General features: G+C 36.7%; 1 protein-coding gene across 10 annotated transcripts in view; it reads left to right on the top strand.

The window, feature by feature from the left end:
• The window catches only part of ICE2 (interactor of little elongation complex ELL subunit 2), a 65,418-nt gene that overhangs the window by 36,976 nt on the left and 1,586 nt on the right, over positions 1 to 26,856 (top strand). For 5 of the 10 annotated variants that reach the window (XR_011527995.1, XM_070578585.1, XM_008513579.2 and 2 more), the window contains 4 exons: positions 1,122 to 1,251; positions 18,861 to 18,945; positions 19,413 to 19,463; positions 23,698 to 23,956. Coding sequence is in view for 8 of the 10 variants with exons in the window: in XM_070578585.1 (XP_070434686.1) it covers positions 1,122 to 1,251; positions 18,861 to 18,945; positions 19,413 to 19,463; positions 23,698 to 23,956 (525 nt within the window). In the remaining 2 variants the exon portion in view is untranslated. Of the gene's footprint in view, positions 1 to 1,121; positions 1,252 to 14,034; positions 14,083 to 18,860; positions 18,946 to 19,412; positions 19,464 to 23,697; positions 23,957 to 26,856 lie in introns of those variants that run through there. The other 5 variants (XM_070578549.1, XM_070578551.1, XM_070578571.1 and 2 more) reach the window with 2 other exon arrangements.

Consider the following 26,856-nt stretch of genomic DNA (forward strand, 5'->3'; position numbering starts at 1 on the left):
TTAAAAATGCAAAACCTTGATCTTCACCTCAGATTCTGCATTTTAACGAGGTCACCAGGTTATTCATTCATATGCACATTGAAATTTAAGAGAGACTGCTTTAGAGTTTTAAAACATTCACAGGGAATCATATGAACCAAACTTACTGTTAACAGAAATTTCACTGGATTTGAATTGGTCCTACCACCACCATGTGCCAAATACACTAAATTTGCCACTTTATGAAAATCACGAGTTCTGAAACATTTATGAAATATTTTCAAGTATATAAATGGTGACAGCTTAGCATAATTTCAAAAGTACTAACTAGCCATATCACTTTGAGTAAGTTCCTTATACCATATCTTTCTCCTGCAGCCGGAAATGAAGAGATTACTGTTAAGAGTAGAATTTTCTTTGACAGAAATGAGATGACACGAGCACTGTGAACATGACTAACATATTATTTCACAGTGTATATTTCCTTACATATCCTGCTTTAGACAAGTAGTAGGTACAGTCATTTTACTTAATCTATTTAATGTCCTGACCAATAAACCCTAAATGGATAATTTGCCGGATACTTAGTGTCTGGAATAAAGCCTTTGTATTAATGAAGATAACATTCCTGGGTGTTAATTTAGGTATTAATGCTCATACATTTATAGAATGAAAACAAACTGCTCAGAGTATTTGAGCCTGAGACAATGTGACTAATGCTTTAAAGGGGCAAAAAATTCTTACCTTTTTTATCCTCTTGAGAATTATTAGTATATATTATAGTCATTGCTTCCCAGCATCTAGCTTTGAACCTTTGGACAATTGTGTATCGTAGGCTCTGTTCAAGGATTCTGCTGTCAGTCACATTTCCTGATAGAAATAAAATGTATGCATGTGTGGGGAGATATGTTGGTTCTGGTTGGAGGTGGGGGGCTGTTGGTTCGAGATCTGTTGTCCACCCACCTCTTGCCCGCATCTACCAGAGATTCTGTCTATCTTTCTGTCTGAATCCTGCTGTATTTGAAAGGATGAAATGAGATTACCCGAAAGCATTTTGAAGGTAGTAAAACTGTATAGTCCAACGTATTTGCTGTTAATAGTAAATTAGTGGAGCTTTATAAAAGTATAACCTTGCATTGCAGCAATTTCCAGTTTATGTGCTACCAAAAGTGGAGTATCAAGCTTGTTATGGAGTTGAAGCTCTGACTGAAAGTGAACTTTGTCGCTTATGGACTGAAAGTTTATTGCATTCCAACTGCTCATTTTATGTTGGTAAGTTACAAGAGGCTGTGTTCTCCTTTTTAATTCCCTTGTAAATACATACATACTAATTCAGTTATAAATACTTCCACTATGTCCTTTGTGTTTTCTTTTTTCTGATTGTGGTAACATTCCTTCCTATTAAAACACCATTCCTACTCCAGAATTAAATGGCGGGGTAGGAATAGTGGTATCAAATGTTTTAATTTCCCTCTTATTCTTATCTGTTTAGTTGTACATGAATATCAACACAATCATTTTATTTTTAAAATACTTATTTAACAGTATAGTTTACTAAACATATAGATGTTTCCTAACAAGCTTGTTTTAAGTACTGTTTAATTGGTTTAAACATATTTTGAAATTTTAAAAAAATTATAATGACATTGTTTTTAAAATGTCACATATTACCTTGATGAAATGGGTTTTTTTTACTTTGTTTTGGTTTTGGGGTAGGAGTGTAGTTAGGCAGGGATTTAGTTAGTGTTGTCTGGGTTCACGTATGGTTAACATACTTCACATGAAGGATCACTTGCTAATCCTTATTGATTTTTGCTCCCTTCCACTGGAATACCTAATCCCAGACTTCTCAGTCCATCCCAGCCGGGTCAAGCTAGCCCTCCATGAAGTCATTTCCTTCCTTTGATCTCTCAATGCATTGTCTTTTTTACTACTCTTGTAACTTCTTGCTTTCTTCTTTCTTGTTCTTTTTGACACCATCCTGTCTTCCCGTTAGACAATAAGTACTTTAAGGTCAGAATCTGATGAAACTTTGTATTCTCATAGCGCTTAGCATAATTCCTGGTATGTTATAAGTGTTATAAGTGTTATCCTTGCTTAAACAAAAAAAGGTGACTCACTTGCAAAGTTTTTCCATATTTTGGTTAATTAATATTTTGTCTTATTCTATAAGAATATTAATAAGATAATTGATTCACTCTCTCTGCTTAACCCAAAAAGGAAGTGGCTAAATGCACTACCCGGTGTTGCGCTAACCCACTTCTCCCCCTTCATACACACTGATAGGAATTTGTTGTAGTAGTTTTTGGCCAATAACCACAATTTCAGTATTCCTCCAAAAGACCTCTTACCCTGAAATGCACAAAGAGTCTTCTTGTAACCTACGTGAAAACAATTGCTAGCCACATCCATTTTAGGAAAGGACCAAACAAAAGCTTATCATTGAAATCCTTTTTAAAGTACTGATAGAGAATAGAGATTCATGACTAAAACATTTAAAGTTTTTTTTTAAATATGCAGTTTAACAGATAAAACTGCTGTCATCTATATGGCTTACTTCATCTGAAGTATTCTTTTTTTTTTTTGGTGAGGAAGATTCTCCCTGAGCTTACATCTGTTGCCAGTCTTCCTCTTTTTGCTTGAGGGCAATTTGCCCTGTGCTAACGTCTGTGCCAGTCTTCGTCTATTTTGTATGTGGGTTGCCACCACAGCCTGATTGCTGACAAGTGGTGTAGGTCTGCACCCAGGAACTGAACCCGGGCCACCAAAATAGAGCATACTCAACTTAACCACTAGGCCCTGGGGCCCACCCCCTAAAGTATTTTTAAAAGTCTTGAGTAATCATTACCCTGTGTGCTGTTTATCCTGTTTAAATGCTACCCACTTATAAACCATTCATTTTAAAGTAATAGGATGGTATATTTGGTTTCTTTGACAACTGGTGAGAAACTTATGTTGTATTGTTGTATGGTTCTGTGTGTTTGGGGTTTTTTGGGCGAGAGCGTTGGTTTTTTTGTATGAGGGTGACTTTTGGGTTTTTTTTTCTTTCCTGCATTATTCTTTTTACTTTTATTTTTATTTTTTGGTGAGGAAGATTGACCCTAAGCTAACATCCATTGCTGATCTTCCTCTTTTTTTTTTTTTTTGCTTGAGGAAGATTGTCCCTGAGCTAGCATCTGTGACAGTATTCTCTATTTTATATGTGGGTTGCTGCCACAGCATGGCTTGATGAGTGGTGTATGTTGGCATCTGGAATCTGAACCCACGAACCTTGGGCCGCCAAAGCAGAGTGTGCGAACTTAACCACTACACCACCGGGCTGGCCCCAGGGTGACTATGTTTTGAAATGCTGTTTTTAAAAGCATCTGTAGGTTTTGAGTGTTTTTAAATGTTGTTACATTACTCTTTTAATTTAAGAAAAATGTTGTAACAGGAAGGGAATGTAGGAGAAAAGGCTCCTAAGTAAGTTTTTATTACAGCTATTTTCTGGAAACAGGTTACAAACAGAAAGCAAGTCAATTTGTCATTGTATTATCTGGAATGACTGACTATAACTAAAATAAGTTCTATATCAGATACGACTATAAAGTAGTAAGTGTATGACTCAGTCTCTTTATTTTATAATTATACCTAATATAATGTAGACTTCGTGGTTTTGGTTTTAAAAGAGAGTGCATGTCTACAAATGGTCAAGAGTTAAAGGAGATGCTTGTAAAATACTTAGGACACCTCACTTCAGAAGCATGTATTATTGCCCTTTGGCGTCTAATTAACAGGCAATTGGAAATTATTTTTCCCTATATGATACTTTGCTAGATATGTTATTAGTGTACACTTAAAAGCATTAATGTGTTTCTTTTCAAATAATCTGTTCTTTGATCCTCTCTCTAATACATCATCTTCCTCCCTGCAGTACTCCCCACCTCCCAGCCTCCCAAGGTCCAGCTTGTAGGATATTATTGGGTATTTGGGTTTTTTTTCTCCTTTTGGTTCATTATATACCTGCCACTCACAAGCCATTATATATTATCTGATACACTTGAAGTGCTCCAAAATCATCCTTAGAAGCTATTATATATATGTGTGTGTGTATAAAATAATAGAGCAATATTTCTAACTCTCATTTCTCAAGTACGTATTGGGGGTCACGAACTATACATGTGTCCATTATTGTTATTTCTCACTGTTCTATAAAATAGATGATGTTTATCTTTGTTTTACAGAGGAGGAAACAGAGACCTAGAGAGTTTATCGCTCAAGAGTACACAATTTGTGGGAAATCTAGAATGTGTATTCATATGTTTTCTGATTCCACAGCCTGTGTTTTTTCCACCATAATAGAATAGTGGGAATCACGCTGAATGTGGAAGTCAGAAGATATGTGTATGAGTAATTTACATTTTACAGTTCTTTTACCCAAGTTAAAATCATTTAAGTTCCCTTAGGCCTCAGCTTTTTCATCTGTATATAATGGATATAGTAATAGTTTGTTCAGCCTGCCTCAGAGACTGTATATACAAGACCTTTTTATTACAATTATTACATAATATATTGCCCCAAAGTAGACTTCCCGTTGATGAAAGTAGATACCACAAGACAATGAAGTAATACCTTGTGTATTTTTGTACTAAGGGAAAAAATGCTATTAACCTAAAAATTTTTTTATTTATTTATTTTTTTATTTATTTATTTTTTTTTTAAAGATTTTATTTTTTTCCTTTTTCTCCCCAAAGCCCCCCGGTACATAGTTGTATATTCTTCGTTGTGGGTCCTTCTAGTTGTGGCACGTGGGATGCCGCCTCAGCGTGGTTTGATGAGCAGTGTCATGTCCACACCCAGGATTCGAACCAACGAAACACTGGGCCGCCTGCAGCGGAGCGCGCGAACTTAACCACTCGGCCACGGGGCCAGCCCCAAAATTTTTTTATTTTTTAAAAATTTTATTTTTTTCCTTTTTCTCCCCAAAGCCCCCCGGTACATAGTTGTATATTATTCCTTGTGGGTCCTTCTAGTTGTGGCATGTGGGACGCTGCCTCAGCGTGGTTTGGTGAGCAGTGGCATGTCTGCGCCCAGGATTCAAACCAACGAAACACTGGGCCGCCTGCAGCGGAGCGCGCGAACTTAACCACTCGGCCACGGGACGAGCCCTAACCTAAAATTTAAATGAAAGTATAGAAGGTCGTCTTTATGATACAAGAGTAGGAAAAGCTTTCTTAACTAAAAGTTAAAAGCAGACTAAAACAAAAAGACCAATAATAACCTCTCTATACTTATACATAATTTTAAAAAATGTCTATATAGTACTCCTTCGATTCTAAGATATTTTCAGTTGTAAAACACACCATTGAATTAATCATGTTTTTCTGTAACATTTTTAACTTTTTAAGTATAGTACACATTCAGAAAAGTGAAAAAAATGTAAATATACAGCTGATGGAATTGTAACAAAGCCAGCACTTCTGTAACTAGCACCCAGATCAGGAAGTTGAAGAATACCAGTGCCCCAGAAGACTCCCCTCATGATACTTCCCGGCCATAGCCTTCTTCCTCTGCTCTGATGGGAACTGCTATCCTGGCTTCTACTGTAATCGTTCTGTTTTACTAACTCTCTATAAACGGAACCATAAAGTAGTATTCTTTTGGGGCTGGCCCCATGGCCGAGTGGTTAAGTTCGCACGCTCCGCTGCAGGCGGACCAGTGTTTTGTTGGTTCAAATCCTGGGCGCAGACATGGCACTGCTCATCAAACCACGCTGAGGCAGCGTCCCACATGCCACAACTAGAAGGACCCACAAGGAATAATATACAACTATGTACCGGGGGGCTTTGGGGAAAAAAAGGAAAAAAAATAAAAATCTTGGGGCTGCCCCCCTGGCCGAGTGGTTAAGTTCATGCGCTCTGCTGCAGGCGGCCCAGTGATTCGTTGGTTCGAATCCTGGGCATGGACATGGCACTGCTCAGCAGGCCACGCTGAGGCGGCGTCCCGCATGCCACAACTAGAAGGACCCACAACAAAGAATATACAACTATGTACTGGGGGACTTTGGGGAGAAAAAGGAAAAAATAAAATCTTTAAAAAAAATAAAAATAAAAAAGAAAAATCTTTAAAAGAAAAAATGAGTTAAAAAAAAGTAGTATTCTTTTGTTTATGCCTTCTTTCACTTAATATAGTTTTTTGGGGTTTTTTTTGTTTTTTTTTTTTAAAGATTTTATTTTTCTCCTTTTTCTCCCCAAAGCCCCCCGGTACATAGTTGTATATTTCGTTGTGGGTCCTTCTAGTTGTGGCATGTGGGACGCTGCCTCAGCGTGGTCTGACGAGCAGTGCCATGTCCGCGCCCAGGATTCGAACCAACGAAACACTGGGCCGCCTGCAGCGGAGCGCGCAAACTTAACCACTCGGCCACGGGGCCAGCCCCTCACTTAATATAGTTTTTGAACTTTATCTATATTGTGTATAAAAGTAGTTTATTTATTTTTATTATTTTGACATATTCCTTTGTAAGAATATACCACAATTTATCTGTTTAACTTTGGGAGCCTGCTTAGGTTGTTTCCATTTTAATGCAACTACGAACATGCTCACAAATGTCTCTTGGTGCGCTGTGCACCCATTGCTCTTGGACGTGCATCTAGGAGTGGAATTACTGGGTGATAGATTCAGCATACATTCAACTACGGTAGATAATTCCAAAAAGTTTTCCGAAGTGCTTGTGCCGGTTAACACTTAATTTAGCAGTAAGTGAGGGTTTTGGTGTCTCCACATGCTTGCCCACACTTGGCCTTATCAGTTTATTTAATTTTAGCTATGCTGCTAGGTAGGAATTATTAATATCTCATTATTGTTTTAATTTGCCTTTCCTTGGTTATTTATGATGCTGGACTCTTCTTTCATGTGATTAATAATCATTTGGTTGGTCACTTTTGTGAATTGCCTATTCAAAACTTTTGTTCATTTTTCTGTTGTCAGGTTTTTGTTTGTTTATTTGTCCGGTAGTTCTTTGTTGGCTTTAAATGTTGCACATATTTTTCTCCCACTCTGTGATTTACCTTTTCAGTCTCTTAATGCTGTCTTTTGAACCTAATATGCAGTCATACATCACTTAATGACAAGAATCCGTCTGAGAAATGTGTAGTTAGGCGAGTTCGTCATTGTGCAAACATCACAGGGTGCACTTGCACAAACCTGGATAGTAAGCCTGCTGCACACCTAGGCTGTGTGATACTAATCTGCTGGGACTGCCATTGTATATGTGGTCTGTCATTGACTGAAAAGTTGTTATGCGGCACATGACTGTAGACCAATTTATTAGTCATTTCCTTTATGATTAGTACATTGTTTGCTCTGTTTTAACAAATATTCCCTACAGCAAGATCATGAAGATATTCTCCTATATTATTTTTTTTGTTTTTTTTACTTTTTTTTCCTAAGTACACAATTTATGTAGTATTTATTTTTGCTTGGAATATCAAGATTTTTTTTCAGTTTTCAGCACCATTTATTGAAAAGACAACGCTTTCTGTGCTGCTCTCCATTGCTGCTTGTGTTATAAATGATGTATATGACTCTAATTCTAGACTCCCTATTTCTCTATTCTTGGGACAGTACCTGTCTTAATTACTCTAGCTAGACAATTAACACTGTCTTAATTACTCTAACTTTGTAAAATGTTTTCCTATTTGGTAAAATAAATTTTATAAACTTGTTTTTCTTTGGGAATTTCTTGGCTATTCTTGACCCTTTGCATTTATAAATTTTGGAATCAACTTATCAGTTTCTATCAACAGCAAGATGATCGGCATTTTTGTTAGGAAGTGCATTGACTGAGTCACTGTGGACCAAATTGACAGCTTTACAAGAATGAGTCTTCCAATTTGTGAACTTTATAGATTCCCCTATTTATTTATATCTTTAATTTCTCTTAATATTTTATGATTTTCTATGTAGAGATCTTGCACATCTTAAGTATATTTGTTGATATTTTATGTTTTTATGCTATTATAAATGATATTTCTGAAATTTTATTTTCTTATGCTTTGTTACTAATAATAGAACTTATTTGCATATTGATTTTGTAATTAATCTTTTATCTAACAGTGTTGTTAAACTCACTTTTTCATTCTACTAATTTAGATTTTCTAAGTAAACAGTCATGTTCTCTGCAAATAGTGACCATTTTATTTCTTCTTTCCAATCTTTATACCTTTTTTTTCCTTGCCTTCATTGTGTAGGACTTGAATAGAGAGTGAATAATGAACATCCTTGCCTTGTTTCTAATCTTGAAAGGGAAAGTTTTCAAAATTTTACCGTTGTGTTTTTATTTTGTATAGGTGTTTGTAGATAACATTTATTAGAATAAAGAAATTTCTTTCTATGCCTAGTTTAAGAATTTTAATCATGAATGGGTAAAAACTCTATCAAATATTTTCTATGCATTTATTGATATGATGGTATGACTTCTCTCTTTTATTCTGTTAATGTGATACGTCATATTAAGTAATTTAAAAATGTTAATCCAGCCTGTGTTCTTAGCATAGACCCAGCTTGGTCATGATATATTAATTTTTTTATATATTGGTGGATTTAGTTTGTTAATACTAATTTTGCCACCTGTGTTTATGAATGAGATTGGCCTGTAATTTTCCTTGCCAGGTATAGGAATTAAGGTTATGCGTATATCATAAAATGAGTTGGGATATATTTCCTTTTTTTTCTGTTATCCGATAGAATTTCTATAAAATTGGTGTCATTTCTTCCTTAAATGTGTGATAAAATTTACCTGTGAAGTGTGTGGGCCTAAAGAAGAAGGTTCTACTTATTCATTCAATATTTTGGTTGGTTTTAAAACCATTCAAATATTTGATTTCTTGCATCAGTTTTGGTAACTTGTGGGGTATGTGTTTGAGAAATTTATTTTGTTTAAATTTTCAAAATTATCAGCATAAAGGTCTTTATAATATCCTCTTTTGATCTTTTAATGTCTGTGTTAGCTGTAGTAATTACTACAGAGTATTAATAAATTTGGGTCTATGTCTACCATTTTAATATATGTTTTCTATTTGACTCATCCATTCAGGGACTTTTTTCTCTTAGGTCTTCTTGTGAATTGAATAGTCTTTTTTTTTTTTTTCATTTTTTTCCCTTTATTAACAGGATAATTGTATGTTAACATAATTATACACTCTTTTACTATGCTTTTTATGGTCACTCTAGAGCTGTCTTGTCTAATGCAGTGGCTTCTAGCCACAGGTGACTATTTAAATTTATTAAAATAAAGTAAAATTTAAAATTGAGTTTCTCAGTCATACCAGTCATATTTCAAGTGCTCCGTAGCCACTTCTGGTTACCATATTGGAAAGTGCAGATATTTCCATCATCACAAAAAGTCCAACTGGACAGTGCTACTCCAGTGATTATAACATGCATCCCTGACTTATCCCCGTTAATCAGTTAGCCTCATCTCAGGCAATAGTATTTTATTCTTCTATACATTATTGTTAGTGTATACATTCAATATTCGTTTACATTTACCCGTATGTTTACCATTTTAATGCTTTTCTTACCGCCTCTCTAAGATTCTAACTAGTATCATTTTCCTCTGCCTGAAGAATACCCTTTAGTATTATCTCTATTACAGATCTACTAGTGAGAAAGCCTCGCAGTTTTTATTCATCTGGTAATGTATTTTTTTAATTTTATCTCTGTTCTTGAAGGATAAACATTTCATTGTTTCCTGGCTGCTTTTGTTTCTGTTGAAAAGTCAGCTGGAAATCTTATTTTTGTTCCTTTGAAAGTAATATGTCTCTTTTCACTGGCAGACTTTAAATTTTATCTTTCTCGCTGGTTTTCAACAATTTTCCTATGGTGTGCCCAGGATAGGTTTTTGTTGTAAGTATTCCTTTGGGGGTTCATATTGCCCTTTGAATATGTGGTTTGATGATTTTCAACAGTTTTGGAGAACTGTCAGTTATTATCTCACCAAGCATCACTTCTTCCTCATTCTACCCTCCTCCTCTGGGATTTCAGTTGCGATATGTTACATCTTACCATATCCATAATGTCCCTTACATTCTTTTCGGTATTTACCTGCCTTTTGACTCTTCATGCATCATTCTTGATATTTCCTCCTAGTTTACTAATGCTCTCTTCAGCTGTCTCTAATATACTGTTTAACTTGTCATCTGAGTGCTTAATTTCAATTTTTGTATTTTTCAGTTCTAGATTTTACATTTGGTTCTTTTTTATAGGTTATAGTTTTCTACAGAAATTCTCAATCTTGTCATTTCTTAAGCATATTAGGCAAAATTATTTTAAGGTCTGTGTCTGGTACCTCTGTTGTCTAGGTTCCTCATTGGTCGTTTCTTTGTCTTTTGTGTATCAGTTTCCTAGGGCTACTGTAACAAAGTACCACAGGCTGGGGGCTTAGAACAACAGAGATCATTGTCTCACAGTTCTGGAGCCTAGAAATCCAAAATCAGAGTGTCACAGGACCATGCTCCCCCTGAAACCTGTAGGAGAGCCCTTCCTTGCCTCTTCTGCCTTCTGGTGTTTGCCAGCAATCCTTGGCATCCTTGGCTTTTAGATGCATCACTCTCATCTTTGCCTCTGTCATCATGTAGCATCTTCTTGTGTGTGTCTCTCTTCTTATAAGGACACCGGTCATATTGGATCAAAGGCCCACCCTACTCCACTGTGACCTTATCTTAACTAATCACATCTGCAACAATCCTGTTTCCAAGAAAAGTTATATTCTGAGATACTGGGAGTAGGGGCTTCAACATATCTTTTGGGGGGGCACACAATTCATCCCATAACATGTTTCCCCCCTTTTTTGTTATCCCATGTTGTTAAGTTGTATGTCAGGCTGTTGTTTATCAAGGGCCAGATAGCAGACATGAAAACTTGTTGAGGTAACGTGAGAGTTAAAATGTTACCTTTCTCTAGACATGATTTCTTTTATTTGCTTTTGACAAGTGGCCTGCCACACTAGCAATACTGGTTTACCTTAATCCAGTTACAGGGATTTAGATGACTTGAAGCTTGACTTTGGACCCTAGAAAGGCCACTCACTTATTGCTAGGGTGTCGCCATTCAGGGTCTGTGCAGATAAGAGTTAACAGAGCCAACTGACATTGCCTGTCATTGGAAAGGCCTGCTCGCAAGGCGGCCCTTGGCTGGTGTCTGGGAACTTGGGTGCCAGACAGTTCCCCACACTGATAGATGACTTTCTTCAGCTGCTAAGAAGGGCTGATTGTGCCTATACTGTTTGTACAAACAAGGTACGTTTTATTCTGAACATGTATTTTCCTTCTGAAAGTCTGGAATTTTTGTATGTGCTAGGCAGAGGGTGTCTACACTGATGAGCCCCCAATAAAAACCTTGAGTGCTGGGTATCTGATGAGCTTCTCTGTTATACAGAGAAGAGGTATAATTCCTTTTTGTTGCTGGAGGAATTAAGTGTATCCTGTGTGACTTTTTTAATTGTGGTAAAATATACACGACATAAAATTTATCATTTTACCCATTTTAATGCATGATTCAGTGTACATTTTTTAGTATATAAATCAGTAGCATTAAGTATGTTCACAGGGTTTTGCAGCCATCACCACTGTCCATTTCCAGAACTTTGTCATCTTCCCAAGCAGAAACTCAGGAGAGGATTCTTGAAGATTACACCTGGTTTCCTCTGGCCGTCACCCCACATGCCTTTGCCTTTTGCTGATTTCCCTTTTGCTCTGTATCCTGTTGCTGTAATAAATTTTATCCATGAGTACAGCTGTATGCTGACTCCTCTGAGTCCCCTTAGAGAATCACCAAGCCTGGGGGACCCCTGACACAGGGTCCCAACTCAGAGCTTAAGTGTTTATCTCAGTGATAGACCTTGAACTCCAGTTTTTGTTCCTCTAATCCTGAAGGACTATTGAAAGCTCCAGTCCATTTTTTAGCCTGAGTCTCAATTCTTTTTTCCAGATTTAACAGACACTCCTAGGAGAAAAGCAGCCCCAAGTGCCAGGCTCACATTGCTGGATTTCTTCCTCTGGTGGTTGACTCCTTTACCCTTTACCCACAGAAATATATTCCCAACCCCTTTTCTTTTGCCACTAAAAGATTATGTAATTTAATTATTTATGATATTTATTGGCTGTTTTTCTGTCTTTTGTTTGTTGATATATCCCAAGCACCCAAAACAGCACTTGGCACATGGAGGTACTCAATAAATATTTTTAGAATGAATGAAGTTGGCTTTGATAATTGGTTAAAAGAACAGTAAAAGTCAAGGAGAGAAGGGAAATGGTAGAAAACAAACCATTGAATTTAGATACTTTATTCTTTTTATTATCCCTAGATGTATACTGTCCTGCATCCAAACCATTGGGATGCAGGAAGAAAATATTATAACTCTTATATATTTTTTCTCTAAAGATATTAGAAAGTAAACATTATTCATATTAAGTATGTGGATTGACAACTGGTACTCTCTCTTGGATGTTGTCATGGAGTCCTGTCACATATAATGTGGAAAGTATCCTCATTATCTCCACATTGCACACCTCCAGGGAGATGGTGTGCTCAATCCATTCCATATGAATGGCTTCCCCCAGAGTTGTACCATACACCATCCTCGGGTATGTTAAGTATGATTTTGTTGCCAAAGATGAAAGATGTCACTTATTTAAAGCAAAAACAAAACTTCTGTATATTTATACTTTCAAGACTTAGAATCAGATTAGAAAAAAATCTCTTTTGAAGTTTCCCAAAGAGCCTCAAGGATAGGAATGTAGCTCCTATCTAAAATTTGTAAGAAAAACTGATTTAACATCAGGGAAAGTGGACATTCACTAGTAGAATTTGAGCAGAAACCCTTGTGTAATTGGTGTGTGGTGTTAAAAGCAATCAGCGTCATTCTTTAGCCCAGCAAGGAGGCACTCGCTCCAGTTGGGTCTATGTATCATTATGGGTATCAGTTTTAGCTATGACAACCATTATAATCTATAGCGAAATGAACTTTCAGTCCATCCTTCAAATAGTTGTATCACACAGTATTAAAACAAGGTTTTTCAAAACAACGAAGCATAGTTACTCATGTATTGTGTATCACAGGCATACCTCAGAGCTGCAGTTCAGTTCCAGCCCACTACAATAAAGCAAATAGTGCAATACAGTCACATGAATTTTTTGGTTTCCCAGTATGTATAAAAAAGTTATGTTTACACTATACTGTAGTCTGTGTTAAGTGTGCGATCGCCTTGTCTAAAAAAACCAATATCCATACCTTACTTAAAAAAATACTTTATTCTTGGGGCCGGCCCTGTGGCCAAGTGGTTAAGTTCGTGCACTCCGCTGTGGTGGCCCAGGGTTTCGCCGGTTCGAATCCTGGGCGTGGACATGGCACTGCTCATCAGGACATGCTGAGGTAGCATCCCACATGCCACAACTAGAAGGATCCACAACTAAAAAGTCACAACTGTGTACCAGGGGGCTTTGGGGAGAAAAAGGAAAAATGAAATCTTTAAAAAAAAGAAAACTTTCTTCCTAAAAAAATGTTGACCATCATCTCAGCCTTCAGTGAGTCATGATATTTGTGCTGGGGAAGGGTGTTGACTCAGTATCGATGGCAGCTGACTAATCAGGGTGGTGGTTGATGAAGGCTGGGGTGACTGTAGCAATTTCTTAAAATAAGATAACAGTGAATTTTGCCACATCAATTGACTCTTCCTTTTACAAAGGATTTCTCTGTAGCAAGTGATGCAGTTTGATAGCATTTTACCCACAATAGAACTTCTTTCAAAATCGGAGTCGATCCTCTCAAACCCTGCCACTTCTTTATCAACTAAATTTATGTAATATTCTAAATCTTTGTTGTCATTTCAACACTCTTCACACTATCTTCACCAGGAGTAGATTCCATCTCAAGAAACCACTTTCTTTGCTCCTCCATAAGAAGCAACTCCTTATCTGTTAAAGTTTTATCATGAGATTCAGCAATTCGGTCACATCTTTAGGCTCCACGTCTAATTCTAGTTCTCTTGCTGTTTCCACTATGCTTTCAATTTCTAGAAAACGCGGTGTCTTTGAAATGCGAAGCGCAAAGCGCAGTAAAACGAGGTATGCTTGTATTTCGTTCTTCCAGAAATTTTTGGTCTGTGTTAATTGCTATTAATGAACAGTTTTTAATGTGCATAGACCACTGCTCTAAGAAAAAGAGAAAAGCTCAGAATGATTAAGCACTTACTCATAAATGCTGAGTTAATCAGTGGCAGGACCAGAATTTGTTCACAATTTTTAAGTATTAATAACTTTTGCATAAAACTAAAAAGAGCTAGGGAAGAATTTGGGGAGTGGGGAGTGTCTGATGTAGCAAAAGTGAAGTATTGTACGTGTGACAATATTAATCAGTGTAACTTAAGACAAATGATTTATTGCGTCTTAGAAATTAGAATCTTAAAATTTTACCCAGAAGATTTCCAAGTGCTCATATTCTCTTTCCCGTGCACTTTACACCATAGTCTTTTCTCAGTTGTGGCCTGAGTTTTCCTCACTCAACCGTTGCTAACCACTCCTCCATTTAACTTAACCATTTCATTGTCAGGTTTCCCTTCCAGCCCTAAAAGCTCAAGATTTCAAGGAAATTTAAGATGATTTCTCCTCAGAAATCAAAATTGGGGACCAGTGCATTAGATGTTTTGGGCATAACAGTGAGGGTAGAGTTTACCTGTGTGATTGAGAGATCAGATAAAGCTTATCTTACAAGTCACAAGTGATATAAGATCTTAAGTGTTTTCTTTAACTGAAGAGCGTATTGGTTTATAGGACATGAGTTTAGCAATTCTCAAAGTTGGTTGTGCATCAGAATCACTTGTAGGGGGCCAGCCCCATGACCTAGTGGTTAAGTTCAGCACGCTCTGCTTTGGTGGCCTGGGGTCAATTCCCAGGCATGGACCTACACCACTCATTGGTGGCCATGTTGTGGTGGCAACCCACAAACAAGATAGAAGAAGACTGTCACAGCTGTTAGCTTAGGTTAAATCTTCCTCAGCAAAAAGGAAGATTCGCAACAGATGTTAGCTCAGGGAAACTCTTCCTCACACAGAAAAAATGAATCACTTGTAGGGCTCGTTAGAGTGAAGGTTGCTGGCCCTAACCCTGGAGTGTCTTAGATGGTAGGTCTGTTTTGGGACCTAAGACTTATCATTTCTAACATGTTCTCAGGTGATGCTGATGCGTCTAGTCCAGGGACAACACTTTGAGAACCACTTACGTAGTTCATAGTCTCTTTTTCAGGTAGAATAAGTGTACTTGTTTTTTGTTGGTCTGCTTTGCTGTGCCGTCAGTATGTTCTGCTCTTCCCCTAGAATGCACTATTCTTTTTATCCTCCTGCCCCACAAAAACATTAAGATGTACTCCTTAAATAAAATTCCCAAAATAATCTTATCATGACTGCTGTATCTACCTTGCAATTCTCAAATGTATATCAATTTTATATAGTTGACATACAGGCAGCGCTTGCTTTGCACGTTTCTGATGTACGCAAATTTCAGTTCTGATGGTATGTTCTCTGTAATTGTATAAAATACAAACTTCACTGCTTGCTCTTCGGTCCACAAATCACTACATAAGTAACGAATGCGCATCATGACTAGTGACCAATCTTGTCGCCTCTTTCAAAGTCTGTCAGTGGTTGGTCGCTGTGCACCTGTTCCTGAGTTCATGCACAGAAAGCTAAGTGTAGTCATGTTCCCTCCTTGTGTCCCAGTGACAAACTCATGTGGCATTTTGCAGAAGTGGATCATCAAAAGAGGGAATTGACCGACAAAGATTAAAGCACAGCAGAGACACAGAAAGTGAGACTGCTGGAAGTGAGATTCAAATTGAGCATAAATGGAGTTAGAGAAGAAAGAGCTGACAGCTGAAATGTTGACACTTTGGCTGTTCAAGAGACTCTTGATAATGCCACCAGAGGAACTTAGTGAAGGCGAACTTATTGACATAAATGAGGAAAGTGGTTGTGACATAAAGGATGAAGAAGTGACACTGACGTAAGGTTTTACATTAAAGGAACTATTGGAGAAATTTCATACATTGAAAGCACAGAGGATACAGTGTTGGAAGCTGATCCTAACTTAGAAAGAGTATGACAATTCTCCATGGCATAGAAAAGATGCTTCCTATCATAAACTACCAGAAGAAGGCGACAAGCACTGTTGAAACTGCTCTTGATAAATTTTTTATGAAGAGAGAAAACACTTTAATTCTCGATGTTTTTAATGTTTTAAATTAGTGTACTAAATAAATATTAGTTTTACTTTTTTTCATTTCCTCATACCTTTATAATTGATGGAGAATTTATGTTTTGACAAAAAATTTTAAAGGTAATGAAACAATAGTCATTTTTCCCATTATTAAAATTTGCACAGTTTTGGCTTGTATGACTATTTTTGTCACCCCACACTGCATTCAAAGCAAAGACTGCCGATGTGTATGTATATGTATATATGTATGAAGGAATGCGTGTATATAAATAGGCTTTATTTGTGTTATATAAAGTCTTTATTTGTACCATATTAAGCAGTGCTTCCCAAGCTTGACACACACAGAAAACATTTGGATAGCGGGCTGTGATGTACAAGAGATTGCTCATGGCTGCAGGGCAGTGGCCAGGAAGCTCTTGCCATCCCAGGCCTTGCTCAGCTGCCCCAAGGGCTGAGGAGATGAATATCTCAAGCACACATAACTCATTGGAGGCCCGCAGATTAAAATGCTCCACTGTTGAGAGAATTGTAAACTCCTTGAGGAGGTAGGCCCTCATAGTGCTTAGTATGGTATTCTCTGTATAGTTATTTTTCACTGACCATATTTGACATATACTATAACATACTTTTCGTTGAGATTTCTTTAAAAAGGTAAGAACTGTGGGTTTCCTAATAGACATATTTAATAAATGTCTAAAAATATTTTATTGTACTTAATATTTCTTTTCTGCAGTTATTAAACCATTAAAATATCTTGTTTGAAATGTCACTGTATAATGAGTGTTAGAAATGCAGAGGTGAAACTCAAACTTGTTATAGGAAATACGTGGGTGTGGGAAAAGGGATTTGTTGTCTTAAAAGAAAAGCGTTTGGTAAAAAGTTTTTCTAATTCGTTTTATGAGCACAAAGCAAATGAAAGAGGGCTAGATATGAAAATGAGATATTGTTATGTGCATTTTTTTTTTGTCGTCCCAGTGATTGATGTCAGCTTTCCAGGTATTGTGTTTTGATAACTAAATACTGAAAGTTAAAAAAATAAAAACAAATGGTATTAGTATTTTCAGCATTGGTGAGTGTTATACTATTATCATGATAATTGATATTTTTAACTATGGTACAATGACATGATTTTTGTGTTGACTTGATTATATAACGTTTAACTCAGGGCTGTCTTTGTTACCACTCTTCCTTGTTAGATTGCAAGCCTTCAGTGTTGTATCTCAGCCTATTTTGTTGTAGAACATATATGTTGTTTTTAAATAGAAGAGTCGTTTTGAGAATTGGCTGTTTTGTTTTTTACAATTCTAGAATTATGTCATATTTGTAAGAAAGAGAGACTTTGAGCAGACTGGTGGCCGAGTGGTTAAGTTTGAGTGCTCTACTTCAGCAACCCGGGGTTTTGCCGGTTCGAATCCTGGGTGCAAACATGGCACCGCTCGTCAAGTCATGCTGAGGCGGCATCCCACATGCCACAAGTAGAAGGACCCACAACTAAAAAATACACAAATATGTACCGGGGAGGAGCACTTTGGGGAGAAAAAGGAAAAATTTTTAAATCTTAAAAAAAAAAAGATTTTAAAATGTACATCATGATAATTTGACATACATATTCATTGTGAAAGAATTTGTTCCATCTAGTTAACAAACATGTCCATCACCTCACATATGTATACTTTTTCATTTTTTTCTTTTGGTGAGGAAGGTGGTCCTGAGCTAACATTTGTGCCAGCTCTCAAGGCATCTATATTGTAAATAACAGGATTCCCTTCTTTCTCAGGGTGGAATAACATTGCATTGTATATATACTGCATCTTTTTCCATTCATCTGTTGATGAGCACTTAGGTTGTTTCCATTTCTTGGCTATTGTGAATAATTAAGCAGATTTTTATAATCTAATTTTTGTCTTGAGAACCAAGTATATCTAGATGTGTAGAGCGTGCCCAAACTACAAATTGGACTTTATCCGCTCACCTTGATAATAGGTATATATTCCTCTAAAAATTTAATCTTCATAAGAATACAGCTTTATGCAGAGAAAAGAAACACTGATATTTTAACAGTTGTTGTTCTTATGTGTTTGCTTTTTTTTTTTTTTGAGGAAGATTAGCCCGGAGCTAACTGCTGCCAATCCTCCTCTTTTTGCTGAGGAAGACTGGCCCTGAGCTAACATCTGTGCCCATCTTCCTCTACTTTATGTGTGGGACGCCTTCCACAGTATGGCTTGCCAGGCAGTGCCATGTCCACACCCGGGATCTGAACCAGGGAACCCCAGGCCGCCGAAGCAGAACGTGCGAACTTAACTGCTCCGCCACCAGACCGGCCCCTAACAGTTGTTAGTCTTAAATTGTGGGCTTAGAGATGATTTTTTTGGTGTGGACGTGTGTAAACTTTTCCACATTCATCAAGTATTGTAGAATTAATACATATTTCTTTTATAATCTGACTTTTTATGTCATTTTAAAATACAGCTTCACTTAATAAACTTAATAAAATGTGCATTTCTTTTGAGAATGTAAAGTTCCTTTACAGTTATTACAGTTTTGTAAAAACATCTTTAAAGAGACTGGATAACCTGTTTTTTTGTTTTTTAAATACTGCAATTGCTCTTGTTAAGTTTGATATTTTATTTTAGGACATATTGATGCATTTACTTCAAAGCTTTTCCTGCTGGAAGAAATTACTTCAGAAGAATTAAAAGAAAAACTTCCAGCACTCAAGTAAGAAAGTTTGCTTTGTTGTTGTGGGAATTAAACTTGTTGATATGATCTCTAATTTTCCTTTATCTCTAAATATCGGTTAAGTTTAAATCATTTATTTTCAAGACTTTTAATTCTTTTATATATTGAGGCTTCCCCTGACCCAATTTGTGATCCATCTATACTAATCATCTCCATCTCCAAATTAAATATAATAGCAGTGGCACCAATCTTTCTACTGAAGACAAAGGAGGCTAGAGCAGGAGAGTGGCCCACTGTCTTAGAGGTCTGAGGAGCATACATTACACGGCTTTTCAGGGACGGAAAGGACAGTCACAGACTCTTAGTTCTCAGGATTGTAAACGCTCATTTAGACGTTACTCTGTTGTTTTCTTTTGTTATTAAGGGCGTTTCTCTTCCTGAGGAGCTGTAATTGTTAAGAGTATTTTTTGTCATTTCATTTTACTTGAATTTCCTCTGTTTAATAGGATTTCAAGTTTGTTTAACATCCTCCAACACATTCTGAAAAAATTAAGTAGGTAAGTATTTTTTGGATACTTTGCATTGAAATGTCTGGTTTTCTTGGGTGAAAATTAATAGGATCTTTGAATATATGCTGCTAGGGATGGATAGAAAGTAACCTAGAAATGCAAGACTTATCCTATTGTGTCAAAGTTGAAATTGTGAAAATGTAAATAAAAAGATAATATAATAGTATCTGGCTTTAATGAGCTTGCAATTACATTTTTCTATAAGGCTATTGTATTGATTTCCTGTTGCCACTGTAAGAAATTCTCACAAACTTAGTAGCTTAAAACAAAACAAATTTATTCTCTCATAGTTCTAGAGGTCAGAAATCTGAAAACGTTTTCACTGGACTAAACTCGTGTCAGCAGGGCTGGTTCATTTTGAAGGCTCTGAGGGGACAATCATTTCCTTGCCTTGGTTTTCAGCTAGTGGCTACCTGTATTCCTTGACTTGTGGCCCCTTCCTCCATCTTCAAAGTGCATCACTCAGATCTCTGCTTCTGTTGTCACATGGCATTCTTAAGCACATCTGCAAAACCACTAGAGGTAACATCCACAAGTTCTGGAGATGAGGATGTAGACATCCTGAGGGACCAATATTCAGCCTCTCGTGGCTATTTGTTTACATTTTCAGGATAAGCAAGCAACACAGAGCTGATGATCAGAAGTCCTTGGGTCCATGGCAAATCTTAGAATATACATTCTCCACCTGATCATTTAGCAAACTGTTTTGTTATGTGAACTTTTGCATTTCTTCTGTTATGCCCTTACCAAAAGATAAAGTAAAAAACAATTCAAGAGTCTGAACTAAAAGTCAAAAATCTCCGAGTTCTAACTCTCCTATTTAACTTATTGTGCAATTAGGTATCAGTTTCCATGCTTATAAAATGATGGTGTTGAGTTCAGTAATTTTTTAGGTACTTCTCAGTTGTGCAATTCTATGATTTTGTGCCAGGATTTTTATTTTATATATTCTGTTCTTCATGTAAAGCACACTTGCACATGAAATTTGCCAAATGCTTTTTGAAATTTTATTATCAAATATCTTAGTTTGTGTATTAGTTTTCTACTGCAGATGTAACAAATTACCACAAAATCAGTGTTGTAAAACAACACAAATTTATAATCTTGCAGTTCTGTAAGTCAAGTCTAACAGGTCTTCTCGGGCTAAAATCCAGGTGTCCGCAAGGCTACGTATTTTTCTAGAGGCTCTGGGTATGGTCTGTTTCCTTGACTTTTGTGGATTCCAGAGGCCACCTGCATTCCTTGGCTCTTGGTCCTTCCTCTTCCTCCATCGTCAGAGTTTCAAAGGCAAGTTGAGTCCTCACATCACCTCTCTCTGACCCCTTTCACAGTCACATCTCACTCTGAGTCTCTTCTGCCTCCCTCTTCTCATTTAAGGACTCTTATGATTGCAGTGACCCACTGAAATAGTCCAGCAAAATCTTACCATTTTAAAATCAGCTGAGTAGGAACCTTAATTCCATCTTAATTCCCCTTTGCCATGTAATGTGACATATTCACAGGTTGTAGGGCTAGGACATTGGCGTCTTTGGGAGGCCGTTATTCTGCCTACCATAGTTTGTCTCCATCCATGTACGTGGCGTTCCTAGGGCACTTTTAAGATACTGTTCCTTGGAGTGTCTTGTTCTCCGTGAATTCTCTGTGTAAACCAAAGCTTTCTTCATTTTTAGCGAAGGTAGTTAAGATCTATGGTTTTCACTGATAAAAGCTCAATCTTTGAAATGTTATTTATTTCTATTACCAAATCAATTATTGTTCATTTCCTTATATGGAAATATAAAAGTGATTGGGAAAAAAATTCTCTAGAGGTTAAGAATAATTCTCTGAACCTCCTTTGTCAATATCTGTTACTTTTCTGTTTAAAAAATTAATGAAAACATAACTAATCAGGTTTGTAGGCAGATCCATGTACCTAAAGTACGATTAGTCCTTATTTTATTATTTTTTTATTTTGTTGAGGTCATGCTGACTTTTAACATTGTGTAAATTTCAGGTGTACACTGTTGTATTTCAGATTCTGTAGAGATTGCGTTTTGTTCACCACCAGTCGTCTAGTTTTTATGCATCACCATACAGATGTGCCCTTTTACCCTTTTTGCCCTCCTCCCGCCCCGTAACCTCCTGCCCTCTGGTAACCACTGATCTGCTCTCCTTATCTATGTGTTCATCTTCCACATATGGGTGAAATCATAGGGTATTTGTCTTTCTCTGTCTGACTTATTTCATTAAGCGTAATACAATACCCTCAAAGTCCATCAATATTGTTGCAAATGGCACAATTTTGTCTTTTTTGTGGCTGAATAGTATTCCATTGTATATATATACACCACATCTTCTTTATCCATTCATCCATTGATTGGCACTTTTACGTTGCTTCCACGTCTTGGCTATCGTGAATAATGCCACAATGAACATAGGGTTGCATAAATCTTTTTAAATTGTTGATTTTGTATGCTTTAAATAAATACCCAGTGGTGGAATAGCTGAATCATATGGTATTTCTGTCTTTATTTTTTTGAGAAATAAAAAATACTGCACCAGTTTGCATTCCCACCAGCAGTGTGTGAGTTCCCTTTTCTCCACATCCTCTCCAACACTTGTTATATCTTGTCTTGTTAATTATAGCCATTCTGATGGGTGTGAGGTGATATTGTAGTTTTGATTTGCATTTCCCTAGTAATTAGTGATGTTGAGAATCTTTTCATGTACCTGTGGGCCATCTGTATATCTTCTTTGGAAAAATGTCTGTTCATATCCTCTGCCTATTTTGGGAGCATCAGGTTGTTCATTTTTTTGTGTTGAGTTATATGAGTTCTTTATTTTGGAAATTAACCTCTTGTTGGATATATGATTTGCAAATATTTTTTCCCAGTTGGTGGATTATCTTTTCGTTTTGTTGGTGGTTTCCTTTGCTCTGCAAAAGCTTTTTCATCTGATATAGTCCCATTTGTTTATTTTTTCTTTTGTTTTCCCTTGCCTGAGTAGAGATGGTATTCTAAAAGATACTGCTAAGACTGATGTCAAAGAGTATACTGCCTGTATTTTCTTCTAAGAGTTTTATTGTTTCAGGTCTTACATTCAAGTCTTTAATCCATTTTGAGTTAATTTTTGTGTATGGTGTAAGATAATGGTCTACTTTATTTCTTTTGCATGTGGCTGTGCAGTTTTCCCAACACCATTTATTGAAGAGACTTTCTGTTCTCCACTGTGTGTTCTTGGCTCGTTTGTCAAAGATTAACTGTCCATAGATTAATCTTTATTTTTAATGATATACTGTGGGGAAGAACTGATGTTCTCCATGGCACCTTTGAGCTAGAATATTGTAAAATCCCAAGAAAGCACAATATATTGATCATATCCTGATAGCTGTGTTGATACAGTGAATTCCTTAAAGCTCTCTAACAGGAAAGGGAAAATGTAGATTTGATGTTTGACAGAACTGATTATTGTGACAGTAGAAGATCATGATTAATGATATGGCCTGTAGAGTTCAACCTGGGTTTATATCTAAGCTCTGCACTCAGAACTTTGGGCAAATTGCTTAGCATCTCTAATTTCTGTTTATCTCTAATATAGGGTTAATTAGTATTATGCCTTGAAGGTTTGTTGTGGAGGATTTAATGAGAAAATAGTTGTAAGCAGTACAACAATTGTTAGCTCATGAGAGACATTCAATAGCTGTCAGCTGCTGTTGTTACTTTTACTCTCATAGCACCTCATATTGTGTTGTGATTGTGCATTGACTGTTTCGTCCACTTTATTTTAAACTGCTCTATAGTGAATGTGTCACATTCTCTTTTATGTCTCTATTTACCTATCTATTACTAGATACAAAGTAGGTGCAATGTTTGTTGACTGAATTAAAATTCCCTGTATAGGAATGCTATATATGTACCCTCATATATGTTGTCCATAGAGAATTAGGCAGACTGTTTGTTTCCCATTAAATTATTGAAAACTTACAAATTGCCTGATAATAACAGTAAAAAGAAAATAATTTTATGTCTTTAACTTTGGAATAAGAATTAAAATTAGTTGCCTAAAAGGCATGAAAATAGTTTTAAAAAGACTTCTTAAATCTCACTTGATTATAGAAGTATTTTTAGAGGTGGTGTTCCATTCCCATAGTTGTTTTCAATTTTACTAAGTGATTATGATTAGACAAATGCTGTTGAAATTGACACAGTAAGCCAATGAGTTGAGTTTCATTGTGTGGATTTAGCTTGCAGGAGGGTTCCTACTTGCTGTCTCATGCAGCAGAAGATTCTTCACTCCTGATCTACAAGACGTCTGATGGGAAAGTTACTAGGACAGCGTACAATTTGCATAAAACACACTGCGGCCTTCCTGGTGTACCTTCCAGTCTCTCAGTTCCCTGGGTCCCCTTAGATCCCAGTCTCTTATTACCATATCATATCCATCATGGAAGAATACCTTGTACCTTTCCACCTAAATCACTAGGTCCCACGACACAACAGAAGGTAAGATCTTTTTCAAAATTAAATGTTTCATTAGGTTGTTTATTATTAATCTATTTCACTGAGTGTACAGTATTTCAACCTGATGTCCACATTTGCCATGTTAATCACAACACCATTCCAAAAACTGTATCTATAGGAGGAGTAGATAAAATTGTATACTCTACTGAGTCCAGTTTTATGTCAGTGGAAGTTTCTATTTTTGTAAGGTTTATAAGTTAACTAAAGAAAATTCTGTTAGCTTGCCCAGTAGGGGCATGAGTAAGGCATCCACATAGTTAAATCCCTATGTTCCTATGAAAAGCAAAGTTATATTTTTTTGTAATTTTTATTTATGTATTCTGTTTCATTTCATTAAATATTTGAGGCAATTTGCAGAAGAATACATACAGTAAAATTATCATGATACAATTAAAAATTGATAAGTAGGATATAGAAAAATACAAAAACTGGTGTTAGTAATTAGTGAATGTAGTGCCTTATTACAAGTACAATAAAATGTTAAGGACTAAATTGTGTTTTGCTAAGTATTGCATAACTCAGTATTTATTGAGTTATAATTAATATTACTCTCTTTTTAGAATCCTTCCCAGAAATCCCAGTTGAATGATTTTTCTCTATCCGAAACTTTTGTAAAGCCATGGCTAGAGATACTCTTCACCATGTCGCTCATTCTTTATAGCATGTAGGAAATTCCAGTTTGAATTTAGTTGTAGAATAAATTTTGTTCTCTCCAAGTGAATCTGAATGTTTAGGAAATAAAAACACAGTGTATTTTTCTTTCCTGCTGCCAAAAATCTTTGAGTCAAAGTTATTGTCTGAGTTCTGTAATTTTCTCAAGATGTGTGCCCCAGAACATCTATCACTTGTGTACCATATGGGTATTTTCTGTTCCTTTTTTCTTTCTGTGTTATAGTAAGTTAAGCTATAAATTCCCTCAAGTCCTTTGAGAAGTAGCTGGATTGCAAATCTGAGGAGTTTTTATAATTTACAGTGAACAGAGTTGTTTCTATCTTTCGGTTCTCTACCCTAATGTTACTGTTTGGAAGGATCCTTTTAGAAATGAGAATTCCTTGCACATTCTTAGTTAACTTTGGCTGAGAAAATATATAAATGTCGTTAACTATTTGCTATAGTGAAAGAAAGGAAAAAGTTAGTTGTGAGCGTTTTAAGCCATTCTATCTGCAGTTTTGGTTGGCTATTTCCAGTTTAAATTTAATGTCAGTAGTGATTTTTATAACTTCCTAAGGCAAAATTTTCTTAACTAACTTAAAAATAATCATTGAAAACTATTTTTGAAGGTTTTCTGTTTTTTATAGGATAATGATTTCCTTTTAATTTAGAAACTGATTATAGTCTCTTACCTATAACATGTAATTCTGTACAGGAGTGACTTATTCCTTTTTAGTGAAAATGAAGTTTAATACCTTGATGCAATTCCATATGTTCAGAGTTTGACCACATAAATACAAAGTTAAACAATTCAATTACATATATGTATACTACTGAGCACCTGTTGATTTATATTTTTAAGATGCTTCATGCGTTCAGTCCAGGGACAAATACTTGGTGAGGTTATCCAGGACCCGGTTGTTGTACAGTCTCGCGTTAGATGCAGTAGCCAATTAGATAAGTAATGCTTGATTTGATGTTTTATAAGCCCACGAATAGTTTGTGGTGCTCTCTTACACATCTCCCTACAATACAGCCCTACATTTAGTAGGAATTACCCTGCCTTCCTCCCTTACTTCCTCCTAGCCAGGCCATGGGAATGGGACTTTCTAGTCCATCCAAGGTAAGCCCAGGTAGGGGTTCTGGCCTTAGCTGCAATAGGAAAAGAACAAAGCTTCAGGAAGCCCGGAGAAGTACAACCCTGTATGAAACAGAAATCATCTACATGTCACAAGGTGGAAAAACTCATATAACAAATGTTTCTGCCTCTAATATGATTCCTGAGCCCCTAGTCTCCTTGAACTGAGATCCCATCTTTGTGTTGCACCTTAGGCGCTATACTGGAGAGGTACCCCAGAGAGCCTGCGACTGCCTTCTGCTGCTGGAGCAGAGCTTAATAGGGGAAACCCGTTTGCTTCCTGTGCTGCTCCTGACTTCTTCCACTTGCAGTGGCTCTGTGCCTATCCCTTTTCTCCTCCCACAATTTATGTAATTCATTACACACATACCTATGTACACACATACATGTATAATCTCGCAATGGAAGTTTCAAAATTTTTGCTCTCCTCAACGATAATTAGTCTGGTCAGTGTACTTTTATAGTAAATACCAGCTGAGTGGGGAGTGGTATAGATAGTCTAAAAATCACAGCACTTTTCTAATCAATATGTTATAAAAGTTCATCAGCTTCAGACAGATTGGCAGACTCAGTTCCCAACTCAGGTTTGTCTTTTCTAGTCATCAAATTGTAAACCAAAAAATGCCCCTAAAAAGACAAGATTCCCTTTCAGTGAGGGTAGCTGAAGTCTGATTCATTCTTTTGTTTTTTTAAAGATTTTATTTTTCCTTTTTCTCCCCAAAGCCCCCCGGTACATAGTTGTGTATTTTTAGGTGTGGGTCCTTCTAGCTGTGGCATGTGGGACGCTGCCTCAGCATGGCTTGACGAGCAGTTCCATGTCTGCACCCAGGATTCGAACCACGAAACCCTGGGCCGCTGAAGCAGAGCACGCGAACTTATCCTCTCGGCCACGGGGCCGGCCCCTGATTCATTCTTAGTGAGCCAGTAGCCCCTTGGAGCAGTGCTAATAATATGTCTGTTGTATTAGGAATATGAGACAGCGTGCTTGGAGTTACAGGATCACCCATCACTCCCAGGTCTGGCATTCACTGGACAAGATGTGAAGAGACAGAAAGGGTGCCAGGTGGCTAGGGAAAATAGAGACAGATATTGA

Source organism: Equus przewalskii, chromosome 1, assembly GCF_037783145.1.
Source record: "Equus przewalskii isolate Varuska chromosome 1, EquPr2, whole genome shotgun sequence".
Taxonomy (NCBI): domain Eukaryota; kingdom Metazoa; phylum Chordata; class Mammalia; order Perissodactyla; family Equidae; genus Equus; species Equus przewalskii.